Raw genomic sequence first — 24,174 nt, 5'->3', positions numbered from 1 at the left:
ATCTAACAAAGTTTCTAAGGTTTGATTTACATACGTTTACTCTGAATTTTGTTGCAGTAATTTGTATAGCATTGTGTAGCTGAATAATTCGTGAACATTGACTGTGAGACTAATGCGTCAACATAAATCTGTGGATTGAATGTAATGTATTTGATTGATTATCTGGAATTTATAGCAGACGCTCGGGTATAGATCAAAACTTGTTTGGGTGTATTTTTTCTGGAGTGTGGGTGTATTTACAGTTTATGGCTTTTTCTGTTATTTTAGCTGAGTTGTTGTCGTTCGGGTGTATTATATGAGACATGATTGGGTGTGTTTTTAGTTTTCATCATGGTGTATTCTGCAGCCTGTGTATTTACAGCTTACGACTTTTATTCTCATTTTGGTTGAGTTGGTGCCGTTCGGGTGTATTATATTACCAATGATTGGGTGTATTTCTAGTTTTTTACATAGTGTATTCTGCAGCCTCTCTCTGTTATTGATGACCAGTTTGTTCCAAAGGTTGGAATGACCTTTACCACCCTTGAAGATGCTGGAAAATTTTACAGGAACTAGTATTTCGGAGATGTTATTTCATTTGACACCACATACAATACAAACAGGTAATAAACTGTCCCTTTTTATGATTCTAAATTAATGTGTTTTATGAATCTGCCACAGAGGTGTATATTGGGTATTTTTTGGGTGTATACAAAGCATTTGTTGGGTGTACGTAATGATTTTCCATTCTGCACTATGGTAATTTGTTTCAGGACAGTTTCAATAAGATTTCATTCTTGAACAAAAATCCATTTTTTGGTTTATTTCATCTATTCCATGAACGGAACAGGGGGGATACACGTTACACCACGATTTTGAATCAGAAGAGAGATCTCAAGAAATGGCAGATCTATTCACTCTATCAATAACCGAGCCGGATCTAGTGTATCATAAGGGATTTGTCTTTTCTATTGATTCCTCCGGATTGGATCAAAAACAATTCTTGAGGGGGGTATTCAACTCCAGGGATGAGTCGAAAAATAAATCTTTATTGTTTCTACCTCCTCTTTTTTATGAAGAGAATGAATCTTTTTATCGAAGGCTCATAAAAAAATGGGTCCGAACCTCTTGCGGGAATGATTTGGAAGATCCAAAACCAAAAATAGTGGTATTTGCTAGCAACAATATAATGGAGGTAGGCAATCAATATAGATTGATCCGAAATCTGATTCAAATCCAATATAGCACCTATGGGTACATAAGAAATGTATTGAATCGATTCATTAAAAAGAATCGATTCGATCGCAACTTCGAACACTCTTTGATGAAAAACAAAGAAATTGAATCATTCAAATGGTTATTTCAATGTTGGCTTCGTTGCATGGGAGGAAATGCTCCGAAAGGGTTTTTCGCCAATCAATGCGCATCAATGAAAAGGGCTTTAGAGCCCTGTATGCCAACAACAATTCACCGTTGGTGTATTTGGCACATCATGAAGAAGATTCCAAGCAAATTAAACGGGTACAAGGGACATGCAAAAATTGAACAAGAAATGAGCGAAGTTGTTTGGAACTCTCATAGTAAAGACTCATTTGATAGAAATTGGAATGAATTTCTGCTGAATTTTGGTCTTGTGGACAACAAGTGGCTTTCAGGTAATGTTTGTTTAAAATCTGCAGCAGAGGTGTAAATTTAATTTTCTTCGGGTGTATTTATAGTCTGTGTTTGGGTGTATTCTACAGATCTCTATGAAGACCGTCATATATGGGTTCCAATCTATCTGGATCACCACTTCTGGACAGGGATGAGAAGCACGCAAAGGATCTCTATGTTATAAAATACTGTTTATTTTTTTTACAATGGTTTAAGGGTTTTGGGTATTAGGGTTTAGGGTTTTATGGTTTACGGGGTACGGGTTAGGGTTTAGGGTTTAGGGTTTAGGGTTTTATGGTTTACGGGGTACGGGTTAGGGTTTAGGTTTTAAGTGTTTCGTGTTTAGGGTTTTAGGGATAAAGCATTAGGGGGATAGATTTTTTTGTGTATATTCAACGTTCTTTGGGTGTAAAAATGGCAAGTTATGGATGTATATTTAGTTTGATTTTTTCCTTCATATTATAGTACCTGTAATTCATACATTTTGAATACAGCAGAGAGATTTTAATTATTGAAAAAAAATTTACAATAAACAGAACTATAATTGAAAAATTTTTACAGCATGTGTTCAATTTGTTACAGGACTATATAACATTTACATTAAACAGTGTCAATATTCTCAGAATCTATCTGACAATATGGACTCAATAAAAACGAGGATGACTTGGACAGTCTTATTGCATTACTTTTCCTAATGGCTTCAGCTTTGTCTAGATTCATGTCATGGAATAGAATCCTGGAAGCATATTCCACTCTAAAGTGGTCCACCTCGTCCTACAGTTAAAAAGAATATTCTGTTTAATCAACCATGTTAATTGAGAAATGTAATACAGAGTTATTTACTTTTTAAACACATTTACCTAGCTGACATTTATTTCATCTAAGCACACTTACATTTCTTCCAACTTGGTTTCTGGCTATCATTTTTTCTGAAATAAAAAATACACTCATAGATATCAGCAAGATACACCCAATGATATAAATAAGATACACCCATAGATATGAGTCAGATACACCCATAGATATCAGTCAGATATCACTCAAACATGCATTAATATACGAGGGCAAGCAACATTACAAGGTCAAGCAATATACACCCATGGACAATCAAATATTAGAACAGTGAAACTGTTGAATATATATTACAGTATATCAGTTCAGAAAAATACACCCATAGATATCAGCAAGATACACCCAAGGATATAAATAAGATACACCCATAGATATGAGTCAGATACACACATAGATATCAGTCAGATATCACTCAAACATGCATTAATATACCAGGGCAAGCAACATTACAAGGTCAAGTAATATATACCCATGGACAATCAAATATTAGAATAGTGCAACTGTTGAATATATATTACAGTATATTAGTTCAGAAAAATACACCCATAGATATCAGCAAGATACACCCAAGGATATAAATAAGATACACCCATAGATATGAGTCAGATACACCCATAGATATCAGTCAGATATCACTCAAACAAGCATTAATATACAAGGACAAGCAACATTACAAGGTCAAGTAATATACACCCATGGACAATCAAATATTAGAACAGTGCAACTGTTGAATATATTACAGTATATCAATTCAGAAATATACACCCAACAATGTATGTGATATACACCCAACAAGTTACTCCATATACACCCAGCAAATTACGCATTATATTCCAAACAATCAATTACCAGAAGAACTAGAAAAACAACTACAGTAATACCTAGAACAACTAAGAAGAACACTATAACCTAGAACCAAGAATAATAGTAAAACATAGAACAAGTAGAATATTAAAAACTGTAAAATGAGACTTAGAACAAGAACAGTAAAACCTAGAAGAATGTAGAAGAACAGTAAAACCTAGTTCTTCGTTTTCGAAATCTGGAAAATATAGAATATGAGTGAAATAGTAACGTAACGTACCTTGAGTATTATAACTTCGTTTTTTCTTGAGATTCTTGATCGAGAGTTCTACGTTGTGTTGATGGAGAGTTTTGATCTTCGCGACAAGTGCTATCTCTGCCGTTTGGAATGTTGCTCGAAAATGGACGGTTTGTGTTTTCTTTGAACGGGTTGGAGAAGTGGAAGAGTGCGCCATTAAGGAGAGCTATTTGAGAAGAGAAACCGTTTGAGTGGGACGCGTGTAATTTACGCTCCATTCAAAGTGAGATGAGTGCGCGTATGAATGATGTGTGGGTTGGGAACTTGTAAAACTTGTAGGGCCTTTTTGCTTGTATGTGTAGCAGGCCCGCAAATAAAATTCTTGTAGTGTGAGTTACCAGTGATGATGCATACCTTTATTTAAAAGCAAACTACTAAGTGTTGAATATGGCGCGTGAGTTAGTTAGTTTTAAGTGAAAATTAGTTAGGCAACTCAACTTGAACTTAGCGTATATAAGAAAAATTCAGTTAGGGTTAGTAGTGCATTTGAGCATTTTGTTTCTCCATAAACATCTCACCTTATTCTACCTCAAGCTGCTTCTTTCTTATCCCTTTTACTTTTTTTTTGTATCTCTCTTCTTGATTTTGTAACTTATTCATATAATTCTTCTATATTAGTGAATTAATGCACCAGAGTCACACCATTGATTCTAGTTTATCATCTGCAATTTGTCTTCTTCTTAATCTCTTTGCATCAACTGTGGTTTAAAAACTTTCACATGGCGTGGTGAGCAATTTGCAATAGAGCCTCAGAACACACAATTTCTAATAACATGGATGTCCAACAATTGTCTCAATTGCTTCAACAATTATCAACTCTTTAAGCGCAACTTAACAAGAACAATTTCAATCCTGAAATGGAACCCGAGCAGCATCTACTTTCTTCATCATGGTGAGAATCCAGGAACTCTTCTCGTCAATATTACTCTCATATCTCAAAATTACACTCACTGGTCAAGATTAATGTGGCTTGCAATAAAATCCAAAAACAAGCTTCAGTTCATTGATGGTTCAATTCCAAGGCCAGATAAGTCAGATTTTCTTTTTCCTCTTTGGGATCGTTGTAACACCTATGTCCTTTCATGGATCAACCTCTCTCGTAGTCAAGAAATTCTTCACAGTGTCATTTGGCAAACTAATGCATCAGATTTATGACAAGATTTGAAAAGAAGATACCATTAATGGGACGTATATCATATTGCACAATTACACGAGAAATTCTATGCATCACAGTAAGGTGATATATTTGTAACTGTATATTTTACAAAGTTTCAAGCATTATGGAAGGAACACAATTGGAAGAAATCAAAGAAGAGGATATCAAGGCAAAATTTGCTCGTACTATGATAAGATTAGGCATTTAGTAGATTCTTGCTGCAAGAAACATAGAATTCCTCCCCATATGAAGACATCAGGTTCAATACATCACATCTCAACTAAAGAGAATGATGAATTCAATGGAGGTGATAGTTGTAAACCCCGTAAAAATTAGCGAATAATTAACCAATAAATTAAATTTTAATAAAAGAAATTAGAAATGTAAATTTTATAGTAAAATAAAATAGAGCTAATTAAAACAAGAATTTTAGCACTAATTTCAAAGAATTTGGCCCAAGATTGAAATGAACGGGCCGAACCGGTTGAATCGGACCTAAAATGAGCCCAACGCCCAACCCATCAGCCCAAATACACATTAGAAGAGTCAATCTTCTTCTTCCCTTCAGCCAAAACACGCTGAAGCCAACTCAAGGGAAGGGAAAGAGGTTCCAAGCCCTTGTCTTCCATTCAATCCTCCATATCTCCTTACTCCGAGCTCCGGTCGTCACACTGTTTGCGGCCACGTGTCCAGCGCATCGAGCTCTACAAAGCCTAGTAACCAATTTTGGTGAGAAACCTTGATTCCCATCTTAGCTTCTCATTCTTTTAAATTTCAAAATTTTGGGATTTTGGTTATTAAAACTCGATGTTTTGATGTTTAGGCTCAAATTAGCTTGAGAAACTTGTGGGTCTTTGTTCATACAAGACATATATAAGGTAAGGACTCTCAAAACCTTACAAATTTTTAGCTTATGTAAGTTTGGGTATTGAATTTGGTATATAAGTGTGATAATGTGAATTGGGTGTATAAGTATGTAAATTGGAGACTTGGTGGAGCTTTGGGTGTCATTACTTTAGTTTCTTGGTGTTAGATCTTGGACATTTCGCTGGTGCCCTTGGGTTATACGAGAAAATCGACCAAGCTATGGTTTAGGTTTCTCATATTTAATATATAATGTCTTGTGAAAAACTTAGACTAGATAACCATAGGATAGGAATGAATGCATGTGTATGTTGAATTGTTTAGTGCCTTGAGAATATAATTATGAACTAAGTTGGGAGTTGGTTGTTGTTTGATATTGGGGATGAATTATATAATGTTATATGATGCTTTGATGATGATTGGTAAGGTGTTAAAATTAAATATGTGTATATGATGAATGATTGGTGACCTTGCTAGTTAGTTGAGAAAATTTAAGTATGAAATGGTGTAATATTGAGGAATGGTTGGTTAGGGTGATTGTGGTGCTATAAATGGTAAGTTGTGGTGCTATTTGTATAAGTGGAATGTTGTATTGAATTTGATTTTTGGTAAAAATAGAGGTTTAGGAACTTGGTGAAAAACTGATTTTTAGTCGAACTTCGCCGAGCCATAACTTGGCTTCTAGACCTCTAAATTCTTTCAAACTTATTTCATATAAAAATTAGGTCCGTGAAGTTTATGCCGTTTAAAGAACGGAGAAAAAATATCTTAAAACGAAAAAGTTATGCGCGTCGGAAGTTTGGAGGACAAAACTGAAAATTCTGCAGCATTCAGCATTTTAGCTGTTCTGCAAAGCTTGCGTACGCGACCACTGCACGTGACGCGACCAAACTCTTCGGGTTTATCATCTTGCGTATGCAAGCAAGGATTTTTGAGGGGTTGCATATGCGACCACATGCACGTGACGCGACCAACTCTTTCGGGTTGGGCATCTCGCATACGCGAGCATGGCAAAACGCACGCCCATGCGTACGCGTGGCCCCTGTTTCAGCAAATCTAAGTTTTGTGTTTTAAAGCTAAATTTTGAACTTCTAAATCTCTACTTTCATTCCTTTAGCCCTAGATCTTATTAGTAAGCCAAGTAATAAGATGAAGCTAGAAAATGGAGGTAACTTGGGGGTTAAGCAAGGTTGGAAAATTGATGAATTATATATGAAAATGTGAATACTTGGAGTGTTTATGGTGCCATGACTTTAATGATATGATTATGCAATGATTACAAATGATTATGAATGTTTATTGGCTTATGCACTCAATTATCTAAGATTCGAGTTTCCCTAGGTAAAGTACCTGGCTTGCCATCATGTGTTCTAGGTTGAGACTCGATACTCTGTTGACCCTACATCGTAAGGGTGACCGGGCACTTATAAATTCCCGGGAAGGTTGACCCCCATTGAGCAAATATATATATATATATATATATATATATATATATATATATATATATATATATATATATATATAAATTATGAGTGAGAAGAGAAAAAGCTATGCATAGACTCATGGGGATGCGCGACGGGGGACAGTTCAGGGTTTAGCAGCCGGACTTGTTGGGTTGGCTTGATAACCGACAGATGAGAGTCATCAGTCATAGGACAGGCATACATCACGTGCATATTATTTACCTTGCTTGATTGTGCATTAATTGGGAATGCCTAAGTGAATGTACTATGTTAATTGTTATATTCGCTAATTGCAATACTAGTATACTATCTGTGCTTGCCCTTGCTTGCTTGGTGGTGTTGGAGGATCAGAGGAAAGGCGGGGAAGTTAGAGATTTTAGTCAAGTTTACGGTTTGGTTAAGTTAGAATTTTAGAAGACCACCCGTTTATGGTTTCTGTTTTAGTCCTGTAAGCTTTATAATCCGAGTGTCGGCATTCTAGAATTGCCTCTGGCATTCCCAGAACCTTATATCTTATGTGCGTGGCACCTTTACCATGCTGAGAACCCCTGGTTCTCATTCCATATGATATTGTTGTTTTTCATATGAAGGTCGAGAGGCACCTCGCTAGGCGTCTAGAGTTTCTACAGCAAAGTGGATTCATTTTGGGATTTTACTTTTGGTCTTTTGCTATATATGTATAGATTCTTCTCATGTATGTATATGTTTTACTGTTGCACCTCTTAGAGGTTTATGGAGAACTAGGATTTTAAACATGTATTTTGGGTTATGGGTTGTATATTTTGTATGTAAATATTCTCCGGCCAGCCTTAGCATCGCATGCTGAGTTAGGAGCTTGTTATTTTGTACTCTTGACCCTCTATTCCTACCTTATGTTTAATTATACTTATGAACTATAGTTTTCTTCGCATGCAAGTAATCTTGTTCCAGAGCATTGCGCTTTTTATTTCACGTTTTTGCTTTACCCGTTTTTCAAGGCTCCTCGTATACTGCATTATTTCAATATTACACACACACACATACATATATATATTATTTTAGAGGTCATAATACTACACCACCTCTGTTTTATGGCTTAAGCGTAAATCTATATATGTGGCATAATCGTTCATGAGCATGCATTTGAGACTTCAAGCACTAGACTTGTGATATTGAGACTGATTAACTTGATATCACTTGTTTGGTGTGTATAGAAACCAGATGGCGCCTCGTGGATGCGGTTGCGGGTGAAGTAGAGGTAGATTAGGCGATGCAAATTCTGAATGTAAGAACCAGAGTTTTCACGTAAAACCGTTTTAATACAATAATAATTTTAACTGCCCGGAATCGGTTGGAAAAATTAGGCATCTTAATTTTAAATTATAAAAATGTATCTTTTGCAAAAAAATTTTGTAAAAATGCGTACCTGATGAGCGGATATTTTATACGCTTTTTTGCATCATTTTCATATAGTTTTTAGTATGTTTTGTTTAAGTTTTATTAAGTTTTCATAGGTTTTAGTATAAAATTCACAATTTTGGATTCTACTTTGAGTTTGTGTGATTTTAGGCACTTTCGCGCATTTTCTGGCTAAAATTGAGGAGTTGGAGCAAAAGTCTAATTCAGAGGCAAAGAAAGTACTGCAGATGTTGTCCGGATCTGACCTCCTTGCACTCGAAAGAGCTTTTCTGGAGCAACAGAACTCCAAATGAAGCGTTCTCAACTTCCATGAAAAGATAACATCCAAAACTTTTCAGAAATATATAATAGTTTATACTTTTCTTCAAAATTGAAGGCCCAAAACTGGCGTCCAACGCCAGCCTCCTGCCTTATTCTGGCGTCTAGCGCCTACAAGGAGAAGACCAGCGTCCAAACGCCCAAGAAGGACCCCCTAGCCAGCGTTCAACGCCCTAGAGACTACCTATCACATGTATCTCATAAAAGCTCAGCCCAAACACTCACCAAGTGGGCCCCAGAAGTGGATTTTAGTACTAAAAGACCGTTTTGCCCTTTCTTATGTAATCCTTAGTCATTAGCTTAGTATTTAAAGAACTTTTACATGATCTTCTAGGAAAGATCAGCCATATTTCGTTTTTCACATTGTATTTTCTATTAGTATGAATTTTTAAACCTCTTAGGTTGAGGGGAGGAGCCCTGCTGAGTTTTATGGATTAATAAAAGTATTATTGTTTCTCTTCAATCCGTGTTTGATTCAATTCTAAGATGTATCTTCATTCTTCAACTTGATGAATGGGATGACCCGTGACAATGATCTTCATTCTTCATACTAAGACCACGTGCCTGACAACCACCCGTGTTCTTCTTGGGTTCATGTGAATACGTAACTGAAAAGCATTGAACCACCAGCTTGATTATACATCTCTTAGATGGATAATCCATGACTTTGTTGGGGACTTCTCGAGACACCAGTTCAGCCGAGGTTGGGGAGATTAGGGTCTCTATGGTAGATGCTAGAACCCAAAGGCGCAGCATTCTCTGATCCGGAAGATCCGACCTTGTCTATGGCATTTTGAGTAGGATCATTAAGGAGAATGGACTGCAGGAGCTTCACCCTCAATCAGAATGGATCCATACTAACCCTGGGGTTCAAATCTGGAGGAGCATTGGCAACTTCTCAACCGGTGACAATCACATACAGCATGTTATAGAAGAAATCATTCACAATTGAATAAATCATTCACAATTGAAGAAGACAGTAAGACCAGAGTTAATCTAGAAGGACAAAGCATCTCCAAGCCTTAACCATATTCTTTTAGATCTCATTATTCCTTTTATGCAATTAAACAACATACCAACATCTTCTACTCACCTAACTAAGATCTGCAAGATAACCATAGCTTGCTTCAAACCACAATCCTCGTGGGATCAACCCTGACTCGCTCAGGTATTACTTGGACGATCCAGTACACTTGTTGGTACAGTTGTATAAAGTATGGGGATTTGTGCACCAGTACCGGAGCTTAAGCCAGCAGTACCGGCTCTAGTCTGTCTGGTACTGCGTATTTTAGTAAAATAAGATTTTGAAAATTTAATTTATTATTTTGAAAGGACAAAAATAATTTGGAATGTAAAATCGGGCACTAATCCTAAAGGTTTTAGCCCAAAGTCGGCCAAACGGACCTAAAATGCTAACGGGTTGGATCGGATCCAAGTTGGGCCCAAGTCCATCATATAAATACCCTAACTAATGAGCATTCAGCTCATTTCCACCCTAATTTGAAGAAGGGGGCGTAACTTTGAGAGAGAAGAGATCAAAAGAGTTGGTCACTATTCACAATCAACTTCCGGTGGCCATAACTTGAGTTACGGTGCTCCGATTGACAAGCCGTTTGCGGCCACGCATTGCTCTCGCCGAGCCCTCATTTCTAACTAAGTTTTTTGGTAAGAAACTCTTCCTTTAGATCCAATTTTCTACCCTAGCCCAAAACTCAAAAATGACTTTGGATTTTTGAGTTTCTTTGTGTTCTTGGTTGTTTAGGGGTAATCTAGCATTGGAGTATTGTTGAATTTTATTCCTAATCTTGTTGGGTAAGGTAAGTCTCTTCAAACACTTATGGTTTGATGTTTTGGTTAGTCATAGTGTTGATTCTTGGTATGTTATATGTGTATAGTTTGATAGTTGGTGAGTTTTGGAAGTGGTGTAGGTGTTTGTGGCTTGTTGATCTTGTTGGAATCAAGCTTTTGGTGATTTGTGCATATTGAGAATCGGTTAAGGTATAGTTTCATTTTTCTTTATATAATATGTAATATTTCTGGAAACTAAGACTAGTAAACCTTAGGATAGGATTGAATTGATGTTAATTGTTAGTTGTTATTGATTATTGTGGTTTTGATGATGATTGTTGAGAATTATTGTTGTTAAAGAGGAGTGTTGATATTGTTGATAAATGATATGGATTAAAAATTTTGATGATGATAAATGGATGCTTAGATTGATAAGTGTTGAAGGAGTTGACAAATTGGGATATTAAGATTTGGAAGTTGTATAGTTGAATAATGATGGAATTTAAGAGCTTTGATGTGATTTATGTTGAATTTAGATGTTGATAAATAATGATTTTGATGGTGTGGAATAGTGTAATTGGGAGGTTATTGATGGTTGAATTTGAGGAATGAATGGTATAGACTTCTGTGTTGTTTTGGTATTGTTTGGGTTATGAGTAGTTTGGTTTTGAATTAAGAGTTTTGGTAAAGTTGAGTTTTTAGTATTTTTCGGTAAAAATGAGTTTTAGGCCAACTTTGGCGGATCATATCTTGAGTTACAGTTTTTTAAATTGATTGAATTTTGTATCAAATCAAAGATAATTCAAAGAGCTTTAAAATGGTATAGATTTTGTAGAAATATGAATTTTGTAGAGAAAGATATTATTGTTGGAAGTTGGTGTCAAAAATCTAATTTCTGTGATGTTGCAGAAATTGTAAGTTCTGGTTTGTGTGCGCACGCACACTGCTGTGTGTGTGCTCTGAATAGGGGCCACATTCTTACTTATGCATACGTACACCCTTGTACGCACGCACACCCTGTGATTTTTAGAAAACGTGCATACGCACATACTGGTGCGCACACAGACACAGGGATATGCCTACTGTTGAGAGCGATCGCACACTCTAGTGCGCACACACACCCTGCTAAATTTGCAAGTTATGCGTACGCACAACATCGTGCACACGCTGAGAAGTGCCTTCTGTTGAGGGAGCTTGTACGTATCTATGCATGCACTCAAAATGAAAACTTTTACCTTCTATGCGTACACACACTTTGTGAAGACTCTCCTGGGAGTGCGTACGCATAACCCTATGCGTACGCACACTGTCCTGTTTTTCAATGAAAACCTTATTTTTAACCGTATTACCTTTCCGGCAAGCTTGCAAACTTCCGTAATACTTATTTAAAATATTTTTACTAGTTTTAGGATCTTGAATCAAGGGAAAAAAATAATAAGTGTATAAAAAGGGGTATTTTAGTTATGAGTTTAGAAGACGGTGATTTAGACTTGGAAAGTTCTGTGAATGAAATAGCTGGAGTGTTTGGGCAGAGTGTTAAGGTGATCATGACTTGAGAAACATGAATGATTATGGTTAATGGAATGAGTATGAACAGAATTGTGCTATGAGCAGTGGCCTCTGAAATGGATTATGTGATTGTGATATGCTTTGTTTTCTGTCGTAGGGGATGTGGCAGTTTCCCGTCTACATTCGGATGTGAGGGTTGAAGCTGGGCTTCCCACTCATATTTCTCACTCATGGAGAAGGTGGAAGGGCACTCATCCCTCGAAATTATTCCTCCTGAGTATGCGTTTTCTCTCTGGTTGCAAGGTAGTAGGGCACTAACCCACAGAATCATGCAGCATCCAGAGGAAGGTGGTAAGGCACTCTCCCTCGGAACGTTTCCCTCTGAAAGGAGAAGGTGGTAGGGCACTCATCCCTCGGAATTATTCATCCTAAGTATGTGTAACAGAGAGACTAATCTGGGAGTTGCTGATGAACGGATTTTTGACGGTTTAGAATTTCACTAATGAAATCTCGTTGTAAAGTATAGTTTCTAAACCAAACAATGATCCTTTCATACAAAAAGTTGTTTGTCACTAGTACAAACCCCTAAAATTTATAAACCGAAGTATTGGACCTCGGGTCGTTCTCCCTAGGAATTACAATAGAGTGTCTCGTTATTGGTTGTGAGTTATTTTGGGGTTTTGATATGAAGCATGAAAGATAAATGGCAAGAAAGTAAACTAACAACTATAAAAGGCTCTTGGCAAGGTATGAAAATTAGAAGTTATATCCTAGTTATCCTTCTCAATAGTGATGAGAATTGTTCATTGCTACCACTTAGTTAACCCTTACTAAAGAAAGGAAAGTCAAGTGGATGAATTGACTTGAGCCACAAGTCTTAGCCAACTCCCAAGGAAAGACTAGCTTTAGTGCACTCCAAACCAATTAGCAATCTCTCCAATTATCAATCAACAAAGGAATTAGATAACTCAAGTGTCACTAATTACTCTACCTAGGCCAAGAGGAACAAAATCTACACTAAAACTAAAAGAGACATTTTAACAAACACATAAAGTGCAATAGAAGTAATCATTATTAAATGCAAGAATTAAAGGAATCTACAACTACAAAAATAAGAGATCAACAATAGAAAAGCAAAGAAGACACATTTAGTATGAATTACCTCATATTGAATTGGAAGAATGTAGAAGGAACAATACTAGATCTACAACAAAATATAAGAACAACATAAAGGAAATTACAACAAAAGAGTAGAAGAAGATGAATGTAGCAACAAAGAATTGAGAGATAGAAGTGGAAGAAAGCAAAGATTAAAACCTAGATCTAAGAACTAATCCTAATCCTAATCTTAGAGAGAAGTGAGAGCTTCTCTCTCTAGAAACTAACTCTAAAACTAAACTATGTGTGTGTAATGAATGGGAATCCCCTTTGCTCTTCAATCCTTGGCTTTAAATAGCATCTTTGGCGCCAAAGTTGGTTAGGATTGGGCCCCACAACCCTTCAGAATTCGTTGGCCACGTTTTCATTAAAAAATCATAAACCAACACCGACGTGTACGCGCACATCACGCGTACGCGTCCATGGGGTAATTCGCAGGTGCGCGCGCGCGTCCATGGACGAGTTCAACTTCTTTGACTTTTCATGATTTCTCCACTTTGCATGCTTTCCCTCTTCACTCCTTTGATCAATTCCTAGCCTTTTCAATCTGAAATCACTAACAAACATATCAAGGCATCTAGTGGAATCAAAGGGAGATTGAAACCATCAAATTAAGGGTTGAAAAGCATGTTTTCACATCTAAGCACAAATAAGGAGACAATCACAAAACCATGCTATTTCAATGGATAAATGAGGGTAAAAGGTTATAAAATCCCCTAAAATCAATACAAGATAAACCGTCAAATCGGGGTTTGTCAGTTGCCGACCAGATTTTGTGTCGGGTTTGGTATTATAACCGACATGTGATATCACAGCCAATATGACAGGCATTTATCATATGCCTCTCTTATGTGCTTGTTTGCTTTGATTACTTGCAGTTTGCCTAAATGTATCATATACCTACTTGCTTCTTGAATTACTTGCTATATATGAATATTACATGTGTATTACTTGCTTGCATTATATGTGATTGTCTGGTGCTGAGGAGGTTAGGTAGGCGCTGGCGATAGGATCGCACGGAGGTTAAGTTGGTGAAGGCTGTGGGATACAGCAGTATGATTAGTATTAGTTAGAAATTCTCCTAAGTTTAGATAACCCTGTTTATGGTGTTCGGTTTAAGTTATTTTTTTATTCTAAGGTTGGATATCTGTTTGTGTGAAGTTCTAGGATTGCCGTTGGCGATCTGGAACCTTACATCTTATATATTGGGCACTGTTACCATATTGAGAACCTCCAGTTCTCATACCATATGTTGTTGTTATTTTTCTGATGCAAGTCGTAACCCACCTCGGTGAGTTGCGAGATGGTGACAGAGCGGAGTATGGTTTCTTCCTTATTTGATTCTGTATTATTTTGATATAGTCACTCTCTCATCCATTGTATTTATATAACCTTGTTGCCTTAGAAGATTTATTTCTGAAAACTTTGAGAGATAGGTTGTTGCTATTTTAAACATCAAAACTCTATTGTATTCAGTTTGACTAGCTGGCCTAAACTCCGCAGGCTGTGACTAGTCCTCTTTTTAATATCATATTTATATATATGTCTTGTTTAATTTAAGTATTACCTTGTGTATCCTAGAGCTATCTACAAGGATTCATATATATTATGTCTTGTTTTGTCCATGTCTACGCATTTAGTTATCGTGTGTGAACGCTTCGCGTTTTGTAATTCTGCTTTATGCGACTTTGAGCTTTATTCTTTCATCGGGCTTCTAGTTATATAAATTTTTTGACATATATTATATATTATAAGCTTTAGAACTATCATGGCACTTTGTTATCCTTTGCTTTATGGCTAGAGGTAAGGCTTAAGGTAACAGGGTGTTACACTAAACCGGTAGGGAATAAGCCTATAGATTTCATGGCTGCCCTGGGAAACATGGTTGTGGCTATGTAGGCAATAGCTGAGGCACTGGTAATTAGATAAATGATAGGAATAACGGGAATAATGGTGATGAGGGTCCAATGACGCTTGCCTCTTTCCTGAAGGTTCACCCTCCGATCTTCAAGGGGACTTTGAACCCCACCGAAGCAGATAACTGGATCCAGGCGATAGAATGGGAACTGTAGGCTCAGCAGGTTCCCGAGGAGAAGTGGGTCGAATTCGGGACTTATCAGTTGCAAGGTGAGGCCCATTACTGGTGGCAGGGAACACGACGTATCCTACAGCTAGATGGTACTATCTTGGAAAGTGTTCCGAACAGAATTCTATAGAAAATACTTTCCCAGTTCCGCTAGGAACACCAAGGAACTCGAGTTACTGTAGCTGAAACAAGTAGGGATGGCAACACCACCCGAACCCGCGGGTACCCACTCCGCCCCTACCCATCCCGGTATATATATAATATATATAATTTTAATATATAATATGTATAATATATGTAAAATAATTAGTAAATGATTAATTATATTATATCATATTTAAATTTTTACTTTAATTTATGTTATGAGTTATATAAATTTTGAAATTTAATTTTACTTGTTGGATTTTAATAATTATAGGGGCGGATAGGGGTGGGGCGGATACCTGCAGGTAGAAGCGGGGCAAATTTTATGCGGGTTCTTGTACGGGGGGACGGGGTTAGGTAGAGGAAAAACCCGCCCCTACCCACCCCGTTGCCACCCCTAGACCGTTGCAAAATACACTAATAGGTTTGAGGAATTATGCCACTTTTCCCGAATCTGTCAAGGAGCACCTAAGGATTTTGCCGAATAAAAATACATTAAGTACGAGGGAGGCCTTCGGAGTGATATTTTGAGCTCCGTTACACCGATGGAGATCAGAGTCTCTTCCGAGCTTGTAAACAAAAGCCAAGTGGCAGAAGAGTGCGTGAGGAAAGCAACAGTGGAGAGGGGAAGTCAGAAGATGCCTTTTCAGAGGGCTCAAGGAGGGAATTTTGCACCAAGGGGTAGCTAGTAAAATTTTAAGTGCTTCGTTTGATTCTGGGGCGACGCATTCGTTTATAGCATTTGAAAGGACTAGTGAGTTAGGATTGAAGATAATGGTCTTAGGTTATGATTTAAAGGTGTATAATGCCACTTCTGAAGCCCTTGTGACAAGGTTAGGATGTCCACAAGTCTTGTTTCGGGTTCAACAATGTGATTTCATTCATGATTTGATCTGTTTACCGATGACTAGTCTGGATCTCATTTTGGAATTGGATTGGTTGTCTAAAAATCATGTTTTGCTTGACTGTTCTGAGAAATCGGTGTACTTTATGTCGGAAGGATCGGAAGGGCCGGTTGTGGCGAATAGCTACTATTTAAACTCTGTGGTAGTAAACTATTCTGGATATGAATGTCAGGGTGTTATTCTATTAAATGCGGGTGTTTTGGGAGATGAAAAAAGCTTGGAGCAAATCCCAATTGTTTGTGAATTTCCTAAGGTGTTTTCGGATGACATTTATGAATTTCCACCTAATCGAGAGGTTGAGTTTGCAATTGAGTTGGTGCCTGGAGCGGGTCCAATTTCAAGTGCTCCTTACAGGATGTCAGTTTAAGGCTCAGTTGGAAGATTTAATGGGTAAATGCTTCATTCAACCGAGTGTTTCTCCGTGGGGAGCGCCAGTATTATTGGTAAAGAAGAAGGATGGGAGCATGCGCTTATGTGTTGACTATCGACAGTTGAACAAAGTTACCATGAAGAATAAGTATCCGTTACCAAGGATTGATGACTTAATGGATCAACTTCAGGGAGCCGGAGTATTTTCCAAGGTTGATTTTTGATCCGGATATCATCAGATAAGTTAAAAAGACATAAAGCTAGCTAAACCTTTACAATTTTAAGAGTTAAACATGTGATTTTTATTCGATTAAAATTAGTACCTGAATGTAGCCTTTGTTTTGGAGGTCAAGTGATTCCATAATCAAAGCTGTAGAATTCTCGGCTTCTTCTTGTATCATGGATAACTTATTTGTAGATGCAGCCAATACAATTGTCTACACAAGCGCCAAAATTATTAGTAAAAAATACAAAGAACATGCCCATGCTTACCAAAACCAATTAACTATTTTTTACACACCTACTATATTTAACTAAACATACACTTGTCCTGGTAGGACTAGGTGCCATAAATCTAACATGAACATTCAGAATATGACAAATAGTAACATGATTTTTCTTCAATCATCTTAAGATTAATTATTAATTAACCTGTTTTACATCCGTCTGTCCACAAGAATTAGAAAACCAACGACACGCCTACAAGACTTCCAATGTATGGCTGCTTCCACACCAAAAGCTACACAATCATCACAATCTAAGTACCCTATATGAAATTATATGTCTGTTTCATCTCTATTTCCCTCACATTAATCTTTTTCTCTTATTGTGTCATCCATCAATAAGCCAAAAACATATGAAGAAGCAATAAAACATGAGTGTTGGAGGCAAGCCATTAAAGAAGAACTCACTACTATTGAACTAAACAAGACATGGACTGTAACTACATTACCTGCTGGGAAACGAGCAATTGGGTGAAAATGGGTGTTCAAAGTAAAATTCAATCCGAAATGGGAGTGTGGAAAGACATAAAGCTAGGTTTGGCAAAAGGGTTCACTCAAGCTCATGGTTTAGACTATTTAGACACATTCAGTCCGGTGGTAAAAATGACAACTCTCAGGGTTCTCCTCTCAATTGCAGCAAGAAATGGATGGTATTGTCATCAATTTGATGTAAATACATCATTCCTTCATGGTGACCTCAATAAGGAAGTTTACATGAGATTGCCACCAGGTCTACAAGATCACGTAATTCAGTTTGTTTACTTCAAAAGCCTCTTTTCGGGATAGAAAATGTAACACCCTACCACACAGAGCTTTACGTCTAGGACGTAAATCAAAGGTGGCGAGGTGCTACGACCTCTAAAAATAAAATACATATATACATATATAACAAGGATAATATAGCTAGGAGCCTTGAAAGAAAAAGGGGTACGATCAAAACAAAACCAAAGATGCATCGCTCAAGAAAAACGATAAGGCAGAAAGCTTATATAGAAAATCAAAAGATATATATATATATATAATTCCAACTGATAAGTATAATCAAGTTCTAGACTCGACCTTGCGAAGCAAAGACTGGCCAGAATGTATATATATACAACCCAAAATACAGATACAAGTCCTAATTCTCCATGTCAACTTTTAAGAGGGACAAATGCAAGTTTTATACAACAGTGGTGAATATATATAAAAGCTAAGTACATAATATAAAAACCCCACAAAAGTATATCTTTGCTTTTGAAAAGGTCATCCAGCACGCTTAGCGAGGTGCCTCACGTCCTGCATCTGAAAAGCAACATGTATGGAATGAGAATCAAAGGTTCTCAGTATAGTAAACGTGTCCACATAAATAATATATAAGGTCCCAGGAAAGCAAGAGGCATTTCTAGAACTCCGACACTCAGATTCAAACTTAAAACTTATTCTAAACTAGTAATATCGGTAATCTATCTAAGAAAATTCTAATTTTAATCTAACTCTGCACCTTCTGTCTCACCAAACCCCCTTATTCACCGGTAGAACTATCCTCAGTGTTACCTCCGCCAGTATAAGGGATCTCTCAGTTGCAAAGACATACAAGACATGCACAGAAAATACAGATATGATGCAATTACAGCAAGTAGGACAAATAGCAGATAGGCATGGCTAATCAATTAGGCAAACCAAAGTAATTCACACTCAAGCAAAATATTTTACATGATGTATGTCTACCCTATGGCCGATGAATCTCATCTATCGGTTATCCAGTCAAACTCAACATGTTTGGTAGCTAACCTTGGACAGTGCCTGCGTGCAATCCCCAAGCTCAAAAATCATAATCATTCAATATATATATATATATATATATATATATATATATATATATATATATATATATATATATCCATGGGGGAGAGCTCATCCAGAAAGGTATACACGTGTTTGGCCACACTTATGACACAGGGTCAAAGGAATGAGATGCAATTAATTTATAATTTCCATTCTGAAGCAAGTTGGGCAAACTTCAACCCTTGTTACTATCCAAGAAGCTAAAATCATCATAACCCGGAGCAAGTGGGACAAACCACACCCTTATATCTACCTGAGAAGCCTCAATACTAACCAACCTAGAGCAAGTGGAACGAAACCACAACCCTTGCGTCTACTTACGAGGTATGTTCTCATATGTCAAGGAGGAACAAAGGAAGGGATCCTAACCTCCCACATCTTGCTGGAGGCAATTTTACAATACTAGGAGGAATAAAGAAGGGGATCCTCACCTTCTACCATCTCCTAGGATCGCACTTTCAAGAAAGAGTGCTCAGATGAAATAGTTATTTCTTTAGAAATCAGTTTCATAATATTAGAAATTTATTTATGCAACCCTATCTTTTCTATACTTTGATATGTTCTCCTTAATCTACTCAGTACACCCCACAGACCCACTCTGGTTAATCTACCCACAATACTCTGTAACCCTAAGTCATTGGCTCTAAACTATAATAGAAAATACTTCTTTTATTTTACCAGTACACTTTCACTTATCTCAAAAGTCTAAACACTAGCTAGGAAAACTCAAATAGTAGTTACAGAGGTTTAAAAAGTTTAAGGAATGGTTTAAAGCTTAAAAACACCATTTTCAGCCAAAACAGAATTCCGCGTATGCATACCTTCTGCGTACGCGGGACATTTGGGCAAAGCCCAGGGTCCCCGTTGCGTGGTACATGTTCACGTACGCACACCTCTAATTTGATAGGTCCGTGTACACACGACCATACCGTGTACGCGAGATCACAAAATAGTGAAAAATCCTCATGTCACGTGGCATGTCGCATACACATGCACCCCTTTTTCCTCAAAAAGCTGCTAAGTCTCAGAAATCATATTTTTGTACCAAACTTCGAACACACCTAACTTTTTTATTAAAAATTATTTTTAGACCATTCTTTGAACATTATACACAGACTCAATTTTTATTCTAAACAAATTTCACAAAATTTAGGGATCCGGAAGCCAAATTATGGCTTGCCGAAGTTGGTCAAAAGGTCGGTTTTTACCAAAAGTTCAAAACCTCATTCTTTCCAAAACCTCAATTCAAAATCATTTTCTCCACAACGAAAATAGCACCAATCCTATCCAAACCACATTTCTCACACTCTCCATTCATGCTACAATATATTAACATACAATTTCTTCAATCTATTCCACAATTTCTTTCATGATTTCTAACCAACTTCAATATTAAACATTAACAAATCACATTATATACACATACTATTTTCTAATCAACCAAACCAACTTCAACATTAAACATTAACAAATCACATTATGTACACATACCATTTTCTAATCATTCAAACCTATCCTAAAGCAATTAGCCTAAGTTTTCACGCAACATTATACATTAACTATGAGAAACCAAAATCATACATTGACTGATTTTTTCCTAAGCCAAAAATGCCTTAAAAGTCCTCTTCTCCACAAGCTCTAAGTCTCCAATTCCACATGAAACAAAATTCTCAGCTTCCGAGGCTCACTTCAAGCATCTAACATCCACCAATTTGATTCTGATTGCTCTAATTTTTGCCAATTCAACTCCAAGTCAATACATTATCAATCTAATTCATATAATTCCTCAAGATTAGTACTAGGGCACACAAAATTAGACAAATCACAAGGGTTTAGAGTTTTTTTTTTATCTTACCCATTGATGATTAGAATAAAATTCAACAATTATCTAATGTTAGATTGCACCTAAATTACCAAAATAATCAAAATCACTCAAAACTCATACTAAAACGTGAATCCAGAAATTGGAAAGAAATTGGGCACAAATTACAAAATTTCTTACCACTCTTTTTGGATAAAAATGAAATTAGGGTTTGAAGCAAAGCTTCTCTTCCCAACGTGAAATGAAGTTCTGGGGAGGGGGGGATATATATATATATATATATATATATATATATATATATATATATGTTGGGTCTTGGGCCCAATGTGGATTCAGTTCAATTGGTTTGGTTTATTGGTTCAATTTTGAGCTAAAACTTTTAAAATTACTGTTGAAATTCGTATTTTAAATATTTCTACTCCTCTAAACTATAAAATTTAATTTTCTAATTTTTTTGAATAATAATTAATTTATTGACTAATTATTTATTAATTTCGCGAGGTTTATAGAAGAACAAAGCAACAAGACAAGTGTTTGCAAATTAGAGAAATCACTATATGGTTTGAAACAAGTTAACAGAAAATGAAATACAAAATTGGCAGCAACACTCAAGGATTGTAGATTCTCTTAATCAAAGTCATACTACTCTTTGTTCACCAAATGCTTGGAGAGCTCATTCACAACCATTATAACATATGTTGATGACTTAGTCTTGGTGGGTGATGATATCGAAGAAATTCAAAGAATAAAAAGGGTGCTAGATGACAAACTTTGAATTAAGGATTTGGGAGATTTGAGATATTTTTTAGGCTTTGAAGTTACTTGAGATGAGAAGGGTATCACAATGAACCAAAAAAAATATGTTTTGGACCTCATAAATGAATACCACATGCTTTATGCAAAACCTTCCACCACCCCAATGGATTACAATAGCAAATTATCAAGAGACTCAGGCACTCCCTTAGTAGATTCATCAGTGTATAGAAGAGTGATTGGCAGGTTAGTTTACCTGACAAACACTCGCCCGAACATTATCTTTGTGGTAGAAAAACTAAGTCAATATCTTAAACATCCAACTGACTTGCACATGATGGCAGCTCTTAGAGTTCTCAAGTACCTAAAGGTTTCACTAGCTTCTGTACTTTTCTTTTCTTCCCAGCTGCAAATAGTGAGCAAACTTTGGCAAGATATGCAGATGCTGATTGGGCACAACTGCACAATGTCCAGATTCACAAAGACCAATCACTGGTCTTTGTTTTATTTTTGGGGGACTGCAATGATTATCTAGAAGAGTAAGAAATAAAACATAGTGCCTAGCTCATCATCAAAAGCAGAGTATAGAGCTCTTGTCAAGGCTACTTGAGAAGCACAATGGCTTCGTAATCTTCTTACTGATTTGAATCTCCTCCTATCCCAACCAGTAACAATTTACTGTGACAGTCGTTCAGCTCTTTACGTTGCTGCAAATTTAGTATTCCACAAGCAAACAAAACATATAGAGATAGACTGTGATGTTAAGAACTTCGCACTTAGTTCAATTGCAATTAATCAAATGATTAGAGTTGTTTGAATTGTAAAATTATTTATGATAAATAATTTATAAGATGTCTATAATATGCTACAACTAAAATGAGAAAAGCTTCTTTAAAGGATCGCATAGCGCATAGCATTTTAATTTGGTAGTATCTGTGGTTATAATAGCTAAATAATATTAATAATACTTTTTAAATAATACTAAAATTAATTTTATATTTTTATATTTTTATAATATTTAATTTTTATTTTTAAATTAAAAATGTACTAAATAATAAAAAATATTATTTAAATTTAATAATAATTTTAAAATATTGATAAAATTAAATAGTCACCGTGACCATAACACATGCACCTTTTAATTTTATCCTAAAAGTAAAAAAAATAAGTATTTTGGTGTTTCACATATGAATTTTGCCAATTATATTAGGTAACTAATTAGAATATCAACCAATAATAACCAATTATTAATTGGACTGCAAACAAGTTAATAAAAATATCCAAAATTAAATGAAAAAATACTTAAAATTTAAAAAATATTCTAAAAATAAATAAAAACAAACATTTAAAATTATTGTAAAAAGATATCTAAAATCTAACAAAAAAAATATCTGATATAACAAAAAGAAATATAAAAAATCATTGTAAATGATTATCTAAAATCTAATAAAAAAATCTAAAATTTGAACAAAATAAAACTATTTTAATTATGATAAAAAAGAACGCATATATTTTTGGATATTTCTTATATTTAAATTTCAAATGTTTAAATTGCAGAGGTTTCAGTTTTTTTTTAGAATGTAAAATAATAAATAAATTATTAAAAAAGACGACATCATTTTGGATGTTTCTTATATCCGAATTTTAGATATTTAAACTTTAAAAGTATCGGATATTTTTTTAAGAATGTATAATTAAAAGTAAATGAAAGTAAACTATTAAAAACGAAGATATTATTTCGGATGTTTTTTATACTTACGTTTCGGATGTTTAAATTTTGGAGGTTTCGATGTGTTTCTAATAATGTATTCATCGTCGTCGTCATCACGTTTGCAGATATGGTAGCAAATTGGTCGAAACCTGCCGAGTCGATCCGCGTAACCCGCCAAAAAAGATAGACTAAATCGCCAAACTTAAAAAGCACGTCTAACCCGCACTGCCTAATCCGTGGGATTTAGCAGGGCGGGGCGGACTTTTCCAGTGGGCCAGACATTTTTTTTTTGTCAGAACCATTCTTTTACAAATTTCTATGATGTTATTGATCTACAAGAGGATGAAGATGATAATTGAAGATGTTCTAAGTTATATTTTGGATTAAATTTTATGTTTGATTGATTATAAACTTGAAGATGTGTAATTATATATTTTGGATAATGTTTCTCTTTTGACAATGTTGGTTTTATTATTTTGTTTTAAAAAATTTGGTTTATGATTATCTTTATTACATATTTATAATTATAAAAACTTTAATGTTTGTGAATTTAGAAATTATATTTTTTTATGTCTTTAGAAATTATAAATTTATTGAAATGCTTGTGAAATTATATATATTTAATATTTAATGTTTATAAAAAAAGAGAATTGGCAGACTTGGCCCACAAACCTGCTGTTAGACGGGGTGGGGGAGGAATTCAGGACCATCTCACTAGGCGGGCCAAATGGTGGACTTTTGGTGGAGTGGAGCGGGACGGACTTCCTCGTTTGTCACCCCAATCTACAGGTGTCTTGTCATCCGTCGTCATCCC

General features: G+C 35.8%; 1 protein-coding gene across 1 annotated transcript; it reads left to right on the top strand.

Annotated features, from left to right (window-relative positions):
• The first annotated feature begins 16,244 nt into the window (after positions 1-16,244).
• On the top strand, positions 16,245-16,742 carry LOC130975429 (uncharacterized). The gene has a single exon (XM_057900228.1). It carries the CDS (start codon positions 16,245-16,247, stop codon positions 16,740-16,742), a length of 498 nt encoding a protein of 165 aa, XP_057756211.1.
• The last annotated feature ends 7,432 nt before the right edge of the window (positions 16,743-24,174 follow it).

This window comes from Arachis stenosperma, chromosome 4 (assembly GCF_014773155.1).
Source record: "Arachis stenosperma cultivar V10309 chromosome 4, arast.V10309.gnm1.PFL2, whole genome shotgun sequence".
NCBI classification, from domain to species: domain Eukaryota; kingdom Viridiplantae; phylum Streptophyta; class Magnoliopsida; order Fabales; family Fabaceae; genus Arachis; species Arachis stenosperma.
Note: the sequence above shows the minus strand (reverse complement) of the source record. Positions and strands in the feature narration are given on the sequence as shown.